This window comes from Garra rufa, chromosome 3 (genome assembly GCF_049309525.1).
Source record: "Garra rufa chromosome 3, GarRuf1.0, whole genome shotgun sequence".
In the NCBI taxonomy this organism is placed as follows: domain Eukaryota; kingdom Metazoa; phylum Chordata; class Actinopteri; order Cypriniformes; family Cyprinidae; genus Garra; species Garra rufa.
In genome coordinates, this window is record NC_133363.1 from 17,953,469 (window position 1) to 17,971,174 (window position 17,706).

Consider the following 17,706-nt stretch of genomic DNA (forward strand, 5'->3'; position numbering starts at 1 on the left):
CTGCAGAGATAATGAGTCAGTGTTGCCGACTTGAAGCCAAAAACGAAAAGCACTAGTTTATCAAAATTCAACAAATTATTAAAACGTTAGTGCAGTCTCCTTGCTGTTTACACATACATATAATTATTACATCTTGAGTGCGTATTAGGCTATGTAGGCAATTAAGGGCTCATTATTATGATTTATGTGGTTTATTAATAAATGTGCGACTAATAGTCGACTTACTAGACTACTAGTCGACCAGAAATATCTTTAGTCAAGGGCAGCTGTTTTTTTACATGCAATAGTGGATCTTAGCTGATAATGTTTCCTATGCAATGACGTTAGCCAATCATAAAAGTGTCCGAGTCCTGACGACAAGCCTTAAAGTATCCAGAATGAGGGTTGAAATATTAATTTTTACAGATATTTATTTGTTTTTTGTGCAAAAAACTTTATTAACATTATAAGTAAACCTCAAGAAACAAATTAAAATAATAAAAAATGTAATAACCCCTTTTAAATATGTCCAAAGATTTATGCCTACTCACCTGGATTGAGTTAGTAATCTGCAAAAAGGCATTTCGATCTTAGATTTATCACAGGCTACCAGCAATGGAGGCAGTTTGTTATCTAAGAGTATCCTTGAGTAAGACGGATGGGTTTAAGGAAACAAAGAATATGCTGTTGTGGCTTTTATTTCTAGAAATCTAAGAAATCAAAGCTCTTGGAATCTGTCACACCACAAATTTGCATTAGGAAGATAATACTGCGCTGAATCACTCAGCAAGCCACAAGTGGTACTAGTCAATGGGCTCAAAATTGCTCACTTCAGTTCAGTTATTCTCTCACTCACGGCATGAATTCAGTGGGTCCCTCCTGGAACCAAATACCCAATTTACCTAAACAGCCAGTTTTAAGATGAATGGCTTAAAACATCTTCCATCTGACAACACCTAAGGCCACTGCACCTCTTGCAACCTTGAATGCCCAGACATATTTTTGTTTTTATGGATACAGTCTCAAAGAACTAATAAAGTTCTTTCATAACTTCAAAGACCTTTTTTAGGTTTTTGCTCTGCCTTGCAGTGGGTACAAATACAAACAGGTGTACCTTTCTAAAATCACGTCCAATCAAGTGAATTTGCATAATGGGACTAAAAATAAATTCTAGAGATGATCAAAAGAAACAGAACACAAAACACATCTGAGCTGAATACATGGTCTGAGATTTTGGCATTCTGCTATTAATCCATTCAAACTACTCTGAACCCATTTTCACATTGCAACTGTGGTGGTTTGTGTAAATGGATATGCATAAAATTTTTAACAAAACACTAAAAGGGTCTGGACACTTTGTACAGGCGCTGCGTAAGTGTGTGTGTGTGTGTGTGCATGTGTTGCTACAGTACCTGCTGGCTTTGCTTTTCTCTCTCTGTGTTCTCCACTTGTGGTAGTAGGAGCTTTTTATCTTGATACAGTAGAAGGCAGTAAGTACAGCGGGGAGAAGCACTAGAAAAGCAAAGAGCAGCCCAACAACCAATCCCACCTGACCTGAGGACAGATATAGAACATACAGCAACTGTTAGACAAGGGTCAACAGCAAACACAAAGAGAAGTGCTTGCCAAATATCTGCCACTCTGAATAATAGATCTTGTGTGCACTGCATTCAGTCTGTACAATAATAATGTCTATGGCTATGTTCAGAATAGCAAGCTACCATACTTTTTATAAATACTATAAAGTAGCATCTAGCAAATGAATAGAACACCCGAATGACCTACTGCATTTCTAAAATGTGCAGCGCAAAACCTATTTCAGAGTGACTCATGAAAAGGAAGGAATATTAACCGTGACTTTTAATTTTAACACTACTCATTATGTGATCAGAGAGTAAGTCAAGCTATTTTTACACAAAATTGTCTCACTCTTGTATGCTACTGGTTAAACGTTTGCGATAATGAGCTAATTTTTAAAATGTTTTTGAGGGAAGTCTTTTATGCTCCCCAAAGCTACATTTATTTGACCAGTTAAAACAGTAATACTGAGAAATAACATTAAAATGTAAAATAACTGTTTTGTATTTTAATTTAATTTTAAATATTATGTATTCCTGTGATTTCAAATCTCAATTTCTGCTGTTATTACTCCAGTGTCACATTGTAATTTAGAAATCATTCTAACACGCTGATTTGGTGGTCATTACACATTTCTTATTGCTATCAGTATTGAAAATGGTGGTGTTCCTAACTTTTTTCAGGATTCTTTGAACATAAAGTTGAATAGAAAGAACAGCATATATATATATATTTTTTTTTTAAAAATTCATTATGTGTCTTTTGAATCATTTTAATAGGTACATGCTTAATTTCTTTAAAAAATTCTTATCATTTTTGAATGTTAGTGTATGTAGCGAGGTCATGACTATTCTATTGATTTAATATTTTGCATATTACACACTGCATCACATCCTATTTGTGACCTTGGACCACAAAACCAGTCTTAAGTAGCATAGGTATTTGTAGCTGTAGCCGAAAATACAGTGCATGGGTCAAATTCATAGATTTTTCTTGGCAAAAATTATTATGATATTAAATAAAGATCATGTTCCATGAAGATATTTTGTAAACTTCCTACCATAATTATATATATATATAATTATATATATAAATAATGTCCTATCCTAACAACCATACATCAATGGAAAGCTTATTTATTCAGCTTTCGGATGATATGTAAATCTTTATAAAACCCTTGTGACTGGTTTTGTGGTCCAGGGTCACATTTAAAAAAAAATACTAGGCTGTATACTGAATACTTTTTTAGAAGTATAGTAGTATTCCATTCAGAAACAAAAATGGTTTTGCACTTTTTGGATATTAAGCACACCTATTATCTATAAAAAAGAGCTTTCCCTCAATACTAGCAATAAACTAGTAATTTGCTGCTTATCAGTAGTAAGTAAGGTACGTTGTTGTACTGTAGTAGTTGTTTTAAATAGGTATAAAGTATGGTTAAAGAGTTAATTCATCCAAAAATAAAAATTCTGTCATTATTTACACAACACAAATGAAGATATTTTTTGATAAAATCCGAGAGCTTTCTGACCAGGGTTGGGGAAAGTTACTTTTAAAAGTAATGCATTACAATATTGAGTTACTCCCTAAAAAAGTAACTACTTACATACATTTTATGGAAAGTAATGCATTACATTACTTTTGCATTACTTTTCAAATCTGGGTAGGGCTTGCTTGTTTTTTTTAAATAAAAAGTTCTATTTTTGGCAAAAGTAAAAGCCCCTTTACAGCAAAAGTGAAATGAAAAAGCCTCAGGCTGAAGGAAAAGTAAATTCATGTTTGTACAGTAGAATACAGAAGAAGAAAGTTCAAAACTCTTCAGCAATAAAAAAAGCTCAAATGTTAGTTTATGTAGAGCAATTTTTGCTTTTTAGTATTGTTGAATTGGATCAACAAAAGTCAGCAGCAAAGACATTGGTTGATAACACAAACTGAATACATAAAGGATATTTGTTTTATTTAACATTTAATTATTGCAGGTTTGCGTCATTTTCTGAGTTTCCATTTGACTGTTTTTATTCATTTTGAGGAAAAATGAATCTGTTTTTGTGCAAGTGGGATGAATTAATCTAGTCCAGAATTACAATAACATCATGTTTCCACACTGCACACAACGCCTCTGCACTTGATTCATAAAATTAAGGTTGAACTACTGGTGTCACACAGACTATTTTAACATTGTCCTTATTACCTTTCTGGGCCTTTGTTGCATTGCTGTCTAGGCAAGGTCAGAAAGCTCTTGGATTTCATTTTTCATTTTAATTTGTGTTGTGAAGATGAACGAAGGTCTTACGCTTTGAAACAACATTAAGGGGTGAGTAATTAAGACAGAATTTTCATTTTTAGGTGAACTATGCCTTTAAGGGATCTAAAATGTGATCATGCAGAATAAGGCATTAATATGTGCTTTATAAGTATCAATAAACAGCCAATATGCTAGTATGCACACTAATAAGCAACTAGTTAATAGTGAATAGTGTTCCCTAATCTAAAGTGTTACCTAAATTTATAAATTCTTAGATTTGCTCTTGAAATGTTTCAACAAGCAAAGATATCATTGGCCTGAGTCCTGGAAAGAAAAGCTGGACGGTAGAGATTAATGGTCAAGGTGACATCTGATAAGACGTGTGAGGAAGAAAGGGGAAGTGAGAAAGAGAGAGAGAGCCCACAAGTGATAAAATCTCAGATAAATCTATCTATAAGATGGATTAAAGAATAGGGGAGAAATAAGTGAGAGCAGAGGCACATGTGCACTGAAAGCTGAAGGTGAACTCACTGTCGTACTGCACAGGTCCACTGTCCACACTTCCCCCGAGTCCTGGCTTCTCACAGAAGGGGGGAGCCCACCCCCGGTTACAATGGCAGTTCCTATTACTGTTACACACCTGCATGCAAAACAACGCAACAGATAAAGAGCGGATGAGAATTTACATCTGGAAGGTTTGGGTGTAACTTTCACATGCCTTTTGCACTGCCAGTGTTTGACCTTAAAGGGATAGTTTATCCTGCATAAACGGAAATCCTGTTATCATTCACTTACCCTCATGTCCTATCCTTATGACTTTTGGGTGAACTACACCACAAACAACTGCTCAGAGTAAGTTTTAGCTTTTTTAATCACACACAGACATTTACCTATCCTTACTTTCATTGCAGCAATTGTGGGGAACATTTTCCATCACGTCTTTTAGAGTATAGGGCAAATACAGAATATACCGCCTTTCATCTTAATGGAATTTATTTTAACACAGAATATTTTACACGCTTCAGTCTAACCCAGAGGCAAGGCAGGAACAGAGGAAAGGAGAGAAAATGTGCTGTGTGCAAATACCACGATCACTTACTTTATTCTCTATCCACACTTGTCTAAACCATACAATCAATAGAAATCAAATGATAATGCAAATGAATAATAAAAAAGCAGTTTCTGAATCTCTAAGCTCCCCTCAAAGACCTGTCGTATTTGGCTGCCCTTTTGAAAAGCGACTGGGTAAATAAGCAAGAAATAAAGAAATAAAAGAAAAGCTGACAAAAGAGAGAGACAGAGGGAGGGCAAAGGGATTAGGAAAGACCGAATTTAAGTTCATACGGCTTGGAGGCTGTTTACGACTATTTGACCAGAAAATACACAAATCAAATGCTATAGCTCTGCTAATATAAGAAAAGCGCCCGTTTTTATTAGAGGCAGTATGTGTCGGGAAATGAGCGACCCAGAGGGCGGATTTAAAGGATTTAGAGGTGTGAAATCCACAATGAGTCAGTCTGGGTTAAAGAGGAACTCAAAGGGAGAAGGAATACTAAGACATAGCCTTTATTTAGCCATAATTTAGGAGAAGTGCTTGCATGATTCATAAAAAAAGTTTTTTTTTTCAATAACTGCATCACTGACTGATTTAAATAACAAATACTGTTATCACCAAATAATAAACAAATAATAATTTTTTTTTTTTTGCTGTACAATATCTAAACTCTACAGAGCCCCTTACGTCACCTGTAGAAGAAAAATAATTAATCCGCGGGGACGGTTTTGCAATTCGTTCCCTCAGTTTATAAACCATACTCACGAATTCTTGAACTGTTCCCTCGGTTTAACAAATCGTGCCCACGAATTAACAAACCATACCCACGAATTTCCAATCCGTGCGCTCAGATTTTGTAAACCGTACCCTCGGATTTTGTACCCACAAATTCATAATCCGTGTGCACGCTTTCGCAATCCGTTCCTACTGTTTGTAAACTGTACTCACGGATTTGTGGCCCCGCCCCCAAATTCAACCAGGCCACCTTTAGGTGCATTGTATTGCATTTATTAAACTTTATTTCTCATAGTATCCTATATGAGACTATGCAACACTGACAAAACTGTTTTTAGCATTTATTTTATATTAATCACCAATAGATTAGCTGTGTTTTATCCCATTGGTTATTAATGTAAAATAAACGCTAAAAAGAAGACTGTTTTGTAAGTGCGGATCATGGTACCAAAATAAAATAATAAGTGAAGAGCGCTGTTCAAACGGCTTTCCTTTATTTAATAATATTTTTCAAAATATAAAATTGCCTGAATTAAAAAAAAAAGGAGTTTTTGAGAGGAGAAGGTAAAAAGCAATACAAAACAAATAATGTACAGGTTATGTTGTCATTCCTTTGCTCTCAAACTAAATGCAATGTTATAATAGGCCTTATTTAATAATAACATTAATAGTGCAGCATGCATCTAACTCTGGGTGAAAAGCTTATCACAAATTGCCAAAATGAGTTATGTTAAAAATGAATAGTACACAAACACATTTCCAAAACTGTAAAAGGTTATTATAAAATAAAGCATTCATTATAATAAATAGTTTACTGTCTTAAGTGCACTCATTTATTTAGTCTACTAATTAAAATAATAATTATAATAATTACTATTTTCAGTATTATTTACAGTGAGCATTGCTGTCACAGAGCACCTTCTCCCAAAAACAGCGCATACTACTGTTTCAGCTATTAAATTAGTTCTGTTTTGTATGTAATGGCAAAGTGACAATATTTTGTTTAATTTTTTATTAAGTTAATTTAGAAAAAAAGGTTTGGAGCATTTTTTGTTCTTTAAATTTAAGTTTTTAATTTTTAAAGTAACGATCAGGCGGCCAGCGGCAGACAGTGAATTGATCATGTTTGATCAATTTTGCCTTCTCAGATAATCACGACTTGCCTAAAATAAATATAGATATAGTCTCAAAAAAGTTAAAGTATAAAACAATGTAATTTCATCGTTAAAATAATATAAATGTGCGTTATTAGGCCGTTAACTAACTGGTCGTTACTTTAAAAAAAGTAACTGCAAAACTGAACTATTTTAATAGCTGAAACAGTAGTATAAGCTGTTTACGTCATAAAACTTAAAATAGTAATTATTATTATTTTTATTTATAGGCTAAATAAATGAGTGCACAAATGTGTTTGTGTACTATTCATTTTTTTTTTAGATTTTCGTTTTTAGAAAATTCAGGCAATTTCATATTCTGATAAAATTTTATGAAATAAAGCAAAGCCATTTGAACTGCGCTCTTTACCATTTTATTTTGGTGCGTTAAAGTACCATGATCCGCACTTACAAAACAGTCTTCTTTTTAGCGTTTATTTTACATTAATAACCAATGGGATAAAACACAGGTGTGGTGTTTTAGCAGCTAATCTATTGGTGATTAATATAAAATAAATGCTAAAAACGGTTTTGTCAGTGTTGCATAGTCTCATATAGGATACTATGAGAAATTAAGTTTAATAAATGCAATACAATGCACCCCGCACCTAAACAGGTGGCCTGGTTGAATTTGGGGGCGGGGCCACAAATCAGTGAGTACAGTATACAAACAGTAGGAACGGATTGCGAAAGTGTGCACACGGATTATGAATTTGTGGGTACAAAATCCGAGGGTACGGTTTACAAAATCTGAGCGCACGGATTGGAAATTCGTGGGTATGGTTTGTTAATCCGTGGGCACGATTTGTTAAACTGAGGGAACAGTTTAAGAATTTGTGAGTACGGTTTATAAACTGAGGGAACGAATTGCAAAACCGTCCCCACAGATTAACTATTTTTCTTCTACAGGTGACGTAAGGGGCTCCGTAATACTCCCTTAAAACTGAAGATGAAGCTAAACTGCATAGAATATTGACATAAACTGTCATTAAATATAAAAATATAAAAATATAAATTTTAAGTTTAATTTTATTATCCCATGAGCAACACTTTTACTGTTTAAGCCTAAACTTCACTGCACTGACAAATTTAGTTAAGAAACAATTTTCACTTAGCTGAATTTATAAAAATCACCCTGTTCAAAAGTTATACACTTGATTCTTAATAGTGTGTTGTTACCTGAATGATCCACAGATCTGTTTTTTGTTTGTTTGTTTGTTTAGTGATAGTTGTTCATGAGTCTCTTGTTTGTCCTGAACAGTTAAACTGGCTGTTGTTCTTCAGAAAAATCCTTCATGCTCACTTATGCTTCAGAAGGAAACACAATGCATTAAGAGCTGGGGTGGGGGTGAAAACTTTTTGAATTTGAAGATCAGGGTAAACTTAACTTTTTGGTCTTCTGAGAAACATGTAAGTATCTTCTGTAGCTTCTGAAGGGTAGGTCAAACTAAATGAAAAAATTATGATATTTACACAAATTAAGAAAAATGTACACATCTTCATTCAGTTCAAAAGTTTTCACCCCTGGCTTTTAATGCATTTTTTTTTAGTCTGAAGCATCAGTAAACTTTGAACCTTCTGTAATAGTTGCATATGAGTCCCTCAGTTGTCCTCAAAATCATCTCAAAATCATACAGTCATTGTTGGAAAGGGTTCAAAAACACAAAAATCCTGAAATATTAAGCAAATAATATCTTATTTAGGTCAGTACTAAATAAAAAATAGCATTAAATAATAATATTTTTTATGATCCCTCTTATTTTGGTAAAATAATTAACATTATGTAGATTCTGCAAAGTGTATGTTAAATTTTGACCTCAACTGTATGGCAAGTAAACATGAAATGTTCAGCATTTCAGTTTGTTATCTGTTTCTTATCTATAGTAAAGATATAATTAATATTTTAATCCTTTTTTAAATTTTTTTATGACCACTTACCCCATGCCCATGGCAACGAGCAATGCAGGTATGCAACTCAGTAAAAGAGGCATTTTGACATCGTCTGTCTTTGCACACCTAAAGGCAAGTAAAAACAGAATAAATCAACTCTTCAGTGCAAACCATAAATAAATGTGTTTATTGAGATTATTTGAATGTGTTTATTGAGACTTATTTTAGAGACACATGTCCACCTAATAGTATACCTGCTGTTTAAAGAAAAAGTTCACTTTCTGAATAAAAAATTCTTGATAATTTACTCACCCTGTGACATCCAATCACAAAGAATTCAAGATTTTTTAGGAAAACATTCCAGGATTTTCTCCAGGTGGTGGACTACAATGGTTTAAAGATCCAAATTGCAGTTTCAATACAGCTTTAAAGAGCTTTTTAAACACAAATGCTCATCTTGGACAAGCTCTGCGATGTTCATCTTTGTGTATTATGTGATCACACTGGAAAAGTCACACGTTTAGTACTTTGTCTGGGTACTTCGGTTCATAAAGGTAGGGTACAGCAAAAACTTATCTCATCTTATTTCCTCCTCCAACAACCTTTTTTGTAAAGGGTGTTTGACTTTCTTTGCACGTTCGCTTTGTAAACACTGGGTCAGTACAAAGTGACCTTTCCAACATCAAGTAATGCGTGAGGTTACGCTGGTGCAAGACAAGCATTTGTGGTTAAAAAGTATATACATTTTTAATGTTTTAAAAAAATGGCAGATCATTTCGCTAGACAAGACTCTTATTCCTCGACTGGGATTGTGTGGAGCCCTTTGAAGCTGCATTGAAACTGCAATTTGGACCTTCAAACCGTTGGCCACCACTGAAGTCCACTATACAAGAGAAAAATCCAGAAATGTTTTCCTCAAAAGCCTTAATTTCTTTGTGACTTTGTGAAGAAAGAAACGCATGAACATCTTGGATGACATGTGGGTGAGTAAATTATCTGGAAATTTTCATTCTGGAAGTGAACTTCTCCTTTAATAAAAATCACATGACTATACAGCTTGGAAAAAAACAAAAACACTTGCCTTCCCCTCTCCACACTTGGTTCCCGTCATCACCAGTCCAGGGTCTGGAAGATCGCCCTGCCCATCTTGGGTGCTGTAAACATATGTGCCCCGGCACTTCACCTCAATTCCGTCTGTTCGGATAGTGGTGTCTATGGACACAGCATTGGTACCCTTTGGTTTCTTGGCAGCACTGTGGCACTGTATTTTACCGCATTTGGCATCACTGTTGGGATTTGATATGAGAGATGGAAAGTCATAAGGGATCACTAGTCATCTTTGCTCACAGCCATTTAGCATAAATTTATCCACAGGGAAAGTAAATTAGATAACAGTATGATAAAAAATCTAATCATCTAAAACATGTTTTGAGAATGATGAATATGCAGAAAAAAGTGTTTTTTAAAGTGAGTCTGCAGTGCTGACCTTGTAAACTATCTGAACTATCTATTTTTTCTTTTTTAATGTATTGGATTGTTCTTTTTAATGTATTAGTTTGTTCTGTTTAATATATAGGTGGAGTCACAAGAGAATTAACCATGCTGTAACAGTTTTAAAGAAATTGCTATTTGCACAAATTGCAGATTTAGCTTCACTTCAGGTTAGCAAGTTCTTTGACAGAAACCACATATTGCTTATACAGCTGGTTACTAAAATACCACTTCACCTTTTCTCACACTTCATGTAGTTGCCATGAATGTCCTTGCCACAGTTTCCAAAGGCATTCCCCGCTGCGTTCACATCCTGAAAACAGGCGTCAGGTGCCGGCTGCGCACCTGGACAAATTTAGTTATCAAGTTAAGCCTACGTTACCTCTGAGAAATGTCAATTACAGTCAGGGACTCTAAAAGACCCATAGTGTGAACATGGATCTGCTGGCTTCATGCCACCAGCTAATATTTGGTTAGAGATTAAATTAAATTCAAGTTCAGATTTTTAAAATGTGTTTATAATACATAGTGCCACATTACTAATAATCCATTAAATAAAAAATTAAAAAAATCAATCCAGTAAACATGAACTGCTCAATTAAAATGTGTCAATATGATAATATCAGTAACACACAGTGAACATCAAACATGTCAACAACCCCCTCACCCCACGAATGACAAAGTACATCTGCTGTGATCTGTGTCTGTTTGACAGCCAAAGAGCCTGACTGGACATGAGCCCAGAACACGCTGGCAGTGTACAGCCAAATGCCATGAGCTCTCAGTACATAATCAACATCAAACAGTATTGGATCATTAGTGCTGACTAAACACTGAAATGGTCAATTAGGATTCAAAAACTTTGTTCTGGAAGGTTGGTTTAGAGACATTTTGCAGTGAAGTTCCATAATATAACCATGTTTTTTAAATGTAGTACCAAAGTTGTACCATTTAAAAAAAAAAAAAAAAAAAAAAAACAAAAAAAAAAAACATAATCATTATGGTTCATTACCCAGAATACCAGGTAAATACCATGGTATATGATGAAAGTAATCATTCAACACCATTGTGGCCAACTGAAATGATATATGGGCTATTCTACAGAATTGGTTTAAAGGATTCATTAAGAATTCATTAGTTTGAAAACACATTGAACCAAACACTATCATAACGTCTTAGTTGATAATTTAGTATACTTTATTTTTGACAAAAAAATCCCTTGTTTCGGTAGTGACTGCACATTTTCGGGAGTGACAGTAATATTTTGGTAGTGACCACATCACATTACAGATTTTTACACATACACTGCAAAAAACACTACAAAACATGCTAAAATACTAAAACACTGTATTAAAATTTAGTTTAATTTCCTCCAAGTAAAGGATTATGTATCGAAACTTCACCAAATGTTTTGGTCGTGACTGTTTTGGTAGTGACAATTTTAAATACTCTGTGCTAATCATCACATGGTTGCCTAGCACAGTTCTGAACGGTGGTACACATATAAAAACTAAATGTTATGGAAAAACTACCAAAAAAGTGTGTTTAATTATAAAAAAAATGGTGTTCTGTACAGTGACATTCTTTAAAGTTACACACAGATTTTTCATAATTTTGAACACATTTACCTCAAACTGATGTAGGGGTGTAGTTAAAATCAGTCTCAGCCAATGGATCAAAACATACATTGTTTCGGTAGTGGCATGAAAATGCAGACATATTTGTTTTTTACAGTTTTATAAGTTACAAACAAAATATAAAATATATATATATTTTTTTTAACTTTTTAACTTTTTAAAATCAAACCGATTTTTAAAAACAACAATGAAGTAAGATGCAAAAATTATTTCAATATCATTTTCACAAGTTAAAATTTAGGGGTTAGAGTTTGGGACACTACCAACTAAATGATGATTTTATATATATTAAGCGTACTGATATTGTAAATATTATTGTGGGTTTCAATAGATAATAAAATGATCTTAGTAATTATCTAAGATTTGTATACTTAAATGCTTTTTAAATGTGTTTTTTTTTGGTTGTGGGACAGCATTTTGCACAATTTCTGTAGAATGACCCATATACAATACTATTGTTCAAAAGTTCCCCTTCGGGAACGTCGAGCTGCGTCAGAACGCTTTGGGAACGCCCCCAGCGTGACCACGCTCTGATCACGTGTATAATCCGTCCAATAGGAAAAGCGCGTTCGACGTCACGGACGGTGTGACGTCAGGAACCAGGAAGCTATAAAGCACGTGCGGTGAATGCAGCCGGCAGTCACGACAGCAGCCAGTTCAGGCAGTCACGACAGCAAGCGGCGGCGTTCCAGAGATATCTTCCTCGCCGCTCAAGCTCTGGGGCTGCTGGACGGGAGCAGCCCCACACGAGTACCCACTCCTCGTACCGCGAAGAGCAGAAGCGGAGCGTTGCTACTCGGGCCCCCCCACAGAGAGATCGGGGGTCCAGTAAGCGCTCCAAGTCGGGGGCTTCTAAACCGAAGGCCGACCTGAGGGCCGTCCTTCAGGCGAGGAAGTCCTCGACAAAGAAGTCCTGACGCCCATGGCTCAGGGCTTCTGAGGGCAGGCCCCCTTGGGGATATAATATCAGCACCCCAGTGCCCTCGAGAGACCGGGCTGCCAACCCTGCCACCTTCGGTGCTTCAGGGCGCAGTGGTTTCTCGCGGAACCCCCTTTCTGCATCCGTCCGTGCGCGTTGCGGTGCAGAAGGATCCGCCACCTCAAAATCCATCAGAGATCAGCCTCGAGAGGCTGATTCCCTTAGTAGAGCATTTGGCAGCGTGGAAACTTCTGCCAAACGTATCTCAATGGGTCCTGCAGACTGTAGAAAGAGGTTACAAAATTCAGTTTGGCGCCCCTCCGCCATCCTTTCCATCCTCCGTGGCCCCTCAGCAGGCTCTGATTATGGAACAAGAGGTAGAAACTCTTTTGAGGAAGGAGGCCATCAAGGTGGTCCCTCCTCATCTCATGGAGTGCGGGTTCTACAGCCGCTACTTCATAGTTCCCAAGAAGGATGGAGGACTGCGTCCTATTCTAGATCTCAGACTGCTCAATCGTGCAGGACTTCAGTTCAAAATGCTTACTGTCAAGCAGGCTGTGTCTCAAATCAAGTCCGAGGACTGGTTTGTGACCATAGATCTCAAGGACGCCTATTTTCATGTCTCCATCCTTCCACAACACAGGAAGTTCCTCAGGTTCGCTTTTGGGGGCAAAGCTTACCAATACAGGGTCCTTCCCTTCGGTCTAGCACTCTCACCCCGAACTTTCACCAAGTGTGTGGATGCGGCGCTGGCTCCTCTGCGACTACAGGGCATCCGCATACTGAACTACATAGACGACTGGCTTATACTGGCCCAGTCCAGAGAAATGGCAGTTCGACATCGAGATGTCGTTCTTGCCCACATGAAAGTTCTGGGGTTAAGACTAAACTCCAAGAAAAGTGTTCTTTCTCCAGCTCAGAGAACCACTTATCTAGGAGTAGTTTGGGATTCGACCACGATGCGGGCTCATATGACTCCCGCTCGTATAGAGTCGATTCTCAACGCAGTCGAGAGAGTCAAGATAGGCCGATCACTCACTGTAAAGCAGTTTCAAGTTCTGCTAGGTCTCATGGCAGCTGTGTCCAACGTGATTCCTTTTGGCCTGCTGTACATTAGACCTTTATAGTGGTGGCTCAGGACCAAGGGGTTTTTTTTCCCGAGGGGCAACCCACTCCGTATGATCAAGGTCACGCGGCACTGCCTTCGTGCCTTAGACATGTGGAAGAAGCCCTGGTTCCTGTCTCAAGGTCCGATGTTGGGGCTCCTTGTCGTCGTGTCACACTTACGACGGATGCTTCCCTCATCGGCTGGGGAGCGGTCATGAGTGGCCGCTCAGCCCAAGGTCTGTGGAGTGGATGCCATCTGACGTGGCACATTAATCGCTTGGAAATACTGGCCGTGTTTCTAGCTTTGAAACACTTCCTCCCAGACCTAAGAGATCACCATGTGTTGGTTCGCACCGACAACACAGCGGTGGTCGCTTACATCAACCACCAAGGAGGTCTGCGGTCGCGCCCCTTGAACAAGCTGGCACACCAGATCCTTGTGTGGTCCCAGGGAAAACTCCTCTCATTAAGAGCAGTTTACATACCTGGACATCTCAATGTGGGAGCAGACGTCCTGTTGAGGCAGGGGCTGAGGCCCGGGGAATGGAGACTCCACCCCGAGGTGGTGGAAGTCATATGGAGCAAATTTGGCAGGGCCCAAGTAGATCTTTTTGCGAGCCAGGAGACCACGCATTGTTCCCTTTGGTTCTCCCTCAGTCATCCAGCTCCCCTGGGACTGGATGATATGGTACAGACGTGGCCGAGGCTTCGTCTGTACGCCTTTCCCCCGATCGCTCTGCTCCCGGGAGTTCTGGAGAGAGTGCGCCAGGACGGAATTCGCCTACTGCTAGTGGCTCCGTGCTGGCCAGGTCGAGTGTGGTTCTCAGACCTGATTTCTCTCCTAGACGGCCCTCCATGGGAAATTCCCGTCAGGAGAGATCTCCTCTCACAGGCAGGAGGTGCGATCTTGCACACTCTATGCTGAAGGGCTACGTGGCGGCCATAGATGCCTTCCATGCTCCCTTCGGTGCTATCTCCCTCGGGAGACTTCCCCTGGTGTCACGTTTCCTCTGCGGTGCGCTGAGGCTGAGGCCCCCGGTGCGCTCCCGTGTCCCCACGTAGGACCTGGCTGCGGTACTTCAGGCTCTGTGCAATCTGCCTTTCGAGCCTATTGAGGGAATCTCGGACAGACTCTTGTCCTTTAAAACAGCCTTTCTCTTGGCTATCTCCTCTCTTAAGAGAGTCGGTGACCTACAGGCCCTTTCGGTGGCCCCTTCTTACTTAGACTTTGCCCCCGGGTTAGTCAAAGCTTTCTTGCACCCTAAAGCGGGTTATTTACCCAAGGTGCCCTCAGTAGTACCACGGCCCATAGTGCTCCAGGCCTTTTGTCCTCCTCCCTTTACGGAACCGGGACAACAGAAGCTTAACTGTAACTGTATGCTTAACGTATGTCCACAGAGCTGCCCTGTGGAGGAAAATGGACCAACTATTTGTGTGTTTCGGTCCCCATAACAGAGGTCTTCCAGCTTCTAAGCAGTCACTAAGTCGGTGGATTTCGGATGCCATTACCATTTCCTATGAGTCCTCTGGTCTTCCCTCACCGAAGGAAGCCAAGGCTCACTCGACCCGCAAAGTTGCGGCATCTAAGGCTTTCCTAGCAGGGGTGTCCCTGCAGGATATTTGTAACGCTGCGGGATGGTCCACGCCACTTACATTCGTGAGGTTCTATGAGTTAGACCTCCCACATACTCCGGGCTCTCATGCCCTAATTTCTGATGCTCCCACCTCTAGTGGGACTTCCTAATTCAGCGAGGCTACTTTCGCCTTTTTATAAGACGGCTGAGGCCGCACTTTCCTGCTTGAATAGCAGCAATTACCATGGGCTACTTTCGCCCTTTCACGAGTGGGCTGAAGCCGCTCGTTTCACTCGGGCTACTTTCGCCCCTTTTATAAGACGGCTGAGGCCGCACTTTCCTGCTTGAATAGCAGCAATTACCATGGGCTACTTTCGCCCTTTCACGAGTGGGCTGAGGCCGCTCGTTTCACTCGGGCTACTTTCGCCCCTTTATAAGACGGCTGAGGCCGCACTTTCCTGCTTGAATAGCAGCTACTACCATGGGCTACTTTCGCCCCTTCACGAGTGGGCTGAGGCCGCTCGTTTCACTCAGGCTACTTTCGCCCTTTTTCCTTTCCTCCTGCTTCACACAGAGCAGGGCTTTGGAATTCTGGCGGCGTGGGTATATCGTTCCCAAAGCGTTCCGACGCAGCTCGACGTTCCCGAAGGGGAACGCCTTGGGTTTCGTATGAAACCCTAGTTCCTCGTTCGTATGAAACCCTAGTTCTAGTGCATCCCTGCAGTGCTGCTGGTGGCAGAAGCTGCCGGCTGCATTCACCACACGTGCTTTATAGCTTCCTGGTTCCTGACGTCACCCCGTCCGTGACGTCGCACGCGCTTTTCCTATTGGACGGATTATACACATGATCAGAGCATGGTCACGCTGGGGGCGTTCCCAAAGCGTTCCGACGCAGCGTCTCGTTCCCTCGAGGAACTAGGGTTTCATACGAAACCCGAGGCGTTTCTTGTCAGCAAGATTTTTTAATGTTACTGAATGAAGTTCATCAAGGCTGCATTTATTTGATAAAAAATACAGTAAACACAATAATATTGTGAACTATTATTACAGTTTAAAAATACATTTTTTGTATATTTTAAATGTAATTTATTCTTGTAATAACAAAGCTGAATTTTCAGCAGCCATTACTATAGCCTTCAGTGTCACATGATTCTTTAGAAATCAGTTTAATATGCTGATTTGGTGATTAAGAAACATTTCTTATTATTGCCACCTAATATTTTTGTGTAAACTGAGATTTTTCAGGATTTTGTAAATAGAAATAGAAATCTTTTGAAACATTATAAATGTTTTTACTATTACTTCTGATCACTTTAATGCATTCTTGCTAAATAAAATAACATTGTAACACATCTTCTGAACTGGATCCTACAAATCTAACTTTCCCGCAAACTGAAGGAACAACAAGACAGCACGTAACTTACCATAACCCCACAGCTGCAGGCACTGCTGTTCATGGGTCAGACACATGCCATTATAGCAGTAGGCACGGCCATGCTGACACGATGACCCATCCAGGAGGTAAACGTTAGAGGGGCAGTAGGGAGAACCTCCCGTGCAGTATTCCGGCAGATCACAGGTGCCGGCTGGTCCACGGCACATGGTGCCGGCCTTCTTCAGCTGTGGGCAGAGGGCAAGGTAAGGAGACTGGAGGATTTTGATGAAAGAAAAAGAGAGCAGGTGGTGGGCAAACTACAGAGAAAAAGTGGATATGAAACTGTGGCACCAGGTGCTGCTTGAGAATGCAGAAACACAGACAAGGCCTTCACTAGCAACTATTTTGAGCAACGCATAAAATAAATAAATATATTGTAACACTTTACAGTAAGGTCTTATTAGCAGTAGTCAATGCAATATATACAATATACTGCAGTATATGCAATAACTACAGTGAGGGAAAAAAGTGCATTTTAATTAGTAAAATAAGTATTTGATCCCCTATCAATCAGCAAGATTTCTGGCTCCCAGGTGTCTTTTATACAGGTAACAAACTGAGATTAAAAGCATTCCCTTTAAGAGAGTGCTCCTAATCTCAGCTTGTTACCTGTATAAAAGACACCTGTCCACAAAAGCAATCAATCAATCAGACTCCAAACTCTCCATCATGGACAAGACCAAAGAGCTGTCCAAGGATTGGGCTACAAAACCATCACCCAACAGCTTGGTAAAAAGGTGAGAACAGTTGGTGCGATTATTCGCAAATGGAAGAAACACAAAATAACTGTCAATCTCCCTTGGTCTGGGGCTCCATGCATGATCTCACCTTGTGGAGTTTTAGTGAACACAAGAACGGTAAGGAATCAGCCCAGAACTACACAGGAAGATCTTGTCAATGATTTCAAG

At 39.1% G+C, this 17,706-nt stretch overlaps 1 protein-coding gene across 1 annotated transcript in view; it reads right to left on the minus strand.

Moving 5' to 3' along the window:
• Nucleotides 1-17,706, minus strand: part of adam19a (ADAM metallopeptidase domain 19a) — a 134,352-nt gene that overhangs the window by 13,042 nt on the left and 103,604 nt on the right. The window contains exons 14-19 of the mRNA XM_073836879.1: nucleotides 16,788-16,983; nucleotides 10,363-10,471; nucleotides 9,717-9,921; nucleotides 8,684-8,761; nucleotides 4,334-4,442; nucleotides 1,392-1,533 (exon numbers count right to left, since the gene is read on the minus strand). Coding sequence (XP_073692980.1) covers nucleotides 1,392-1,533; nucleotides 4,334-4,442; nucleotides 8,684-8,761; nucleotides 9,717-9,921; nucleotides 10,363-10,471; nucleotides 16,788-16,983 — 839 coding nt within the window. The remainder of the gene's footprint in view (nucleotides 1-1,391; nucleotides 1,534-4,333; nucleotides 4,443-8,683; nucleotides 8,762-9,716; nucleotides 9,922-10,362; nucleotides 10,472-16,787; nucleotides 16,984-17,706) is intronic.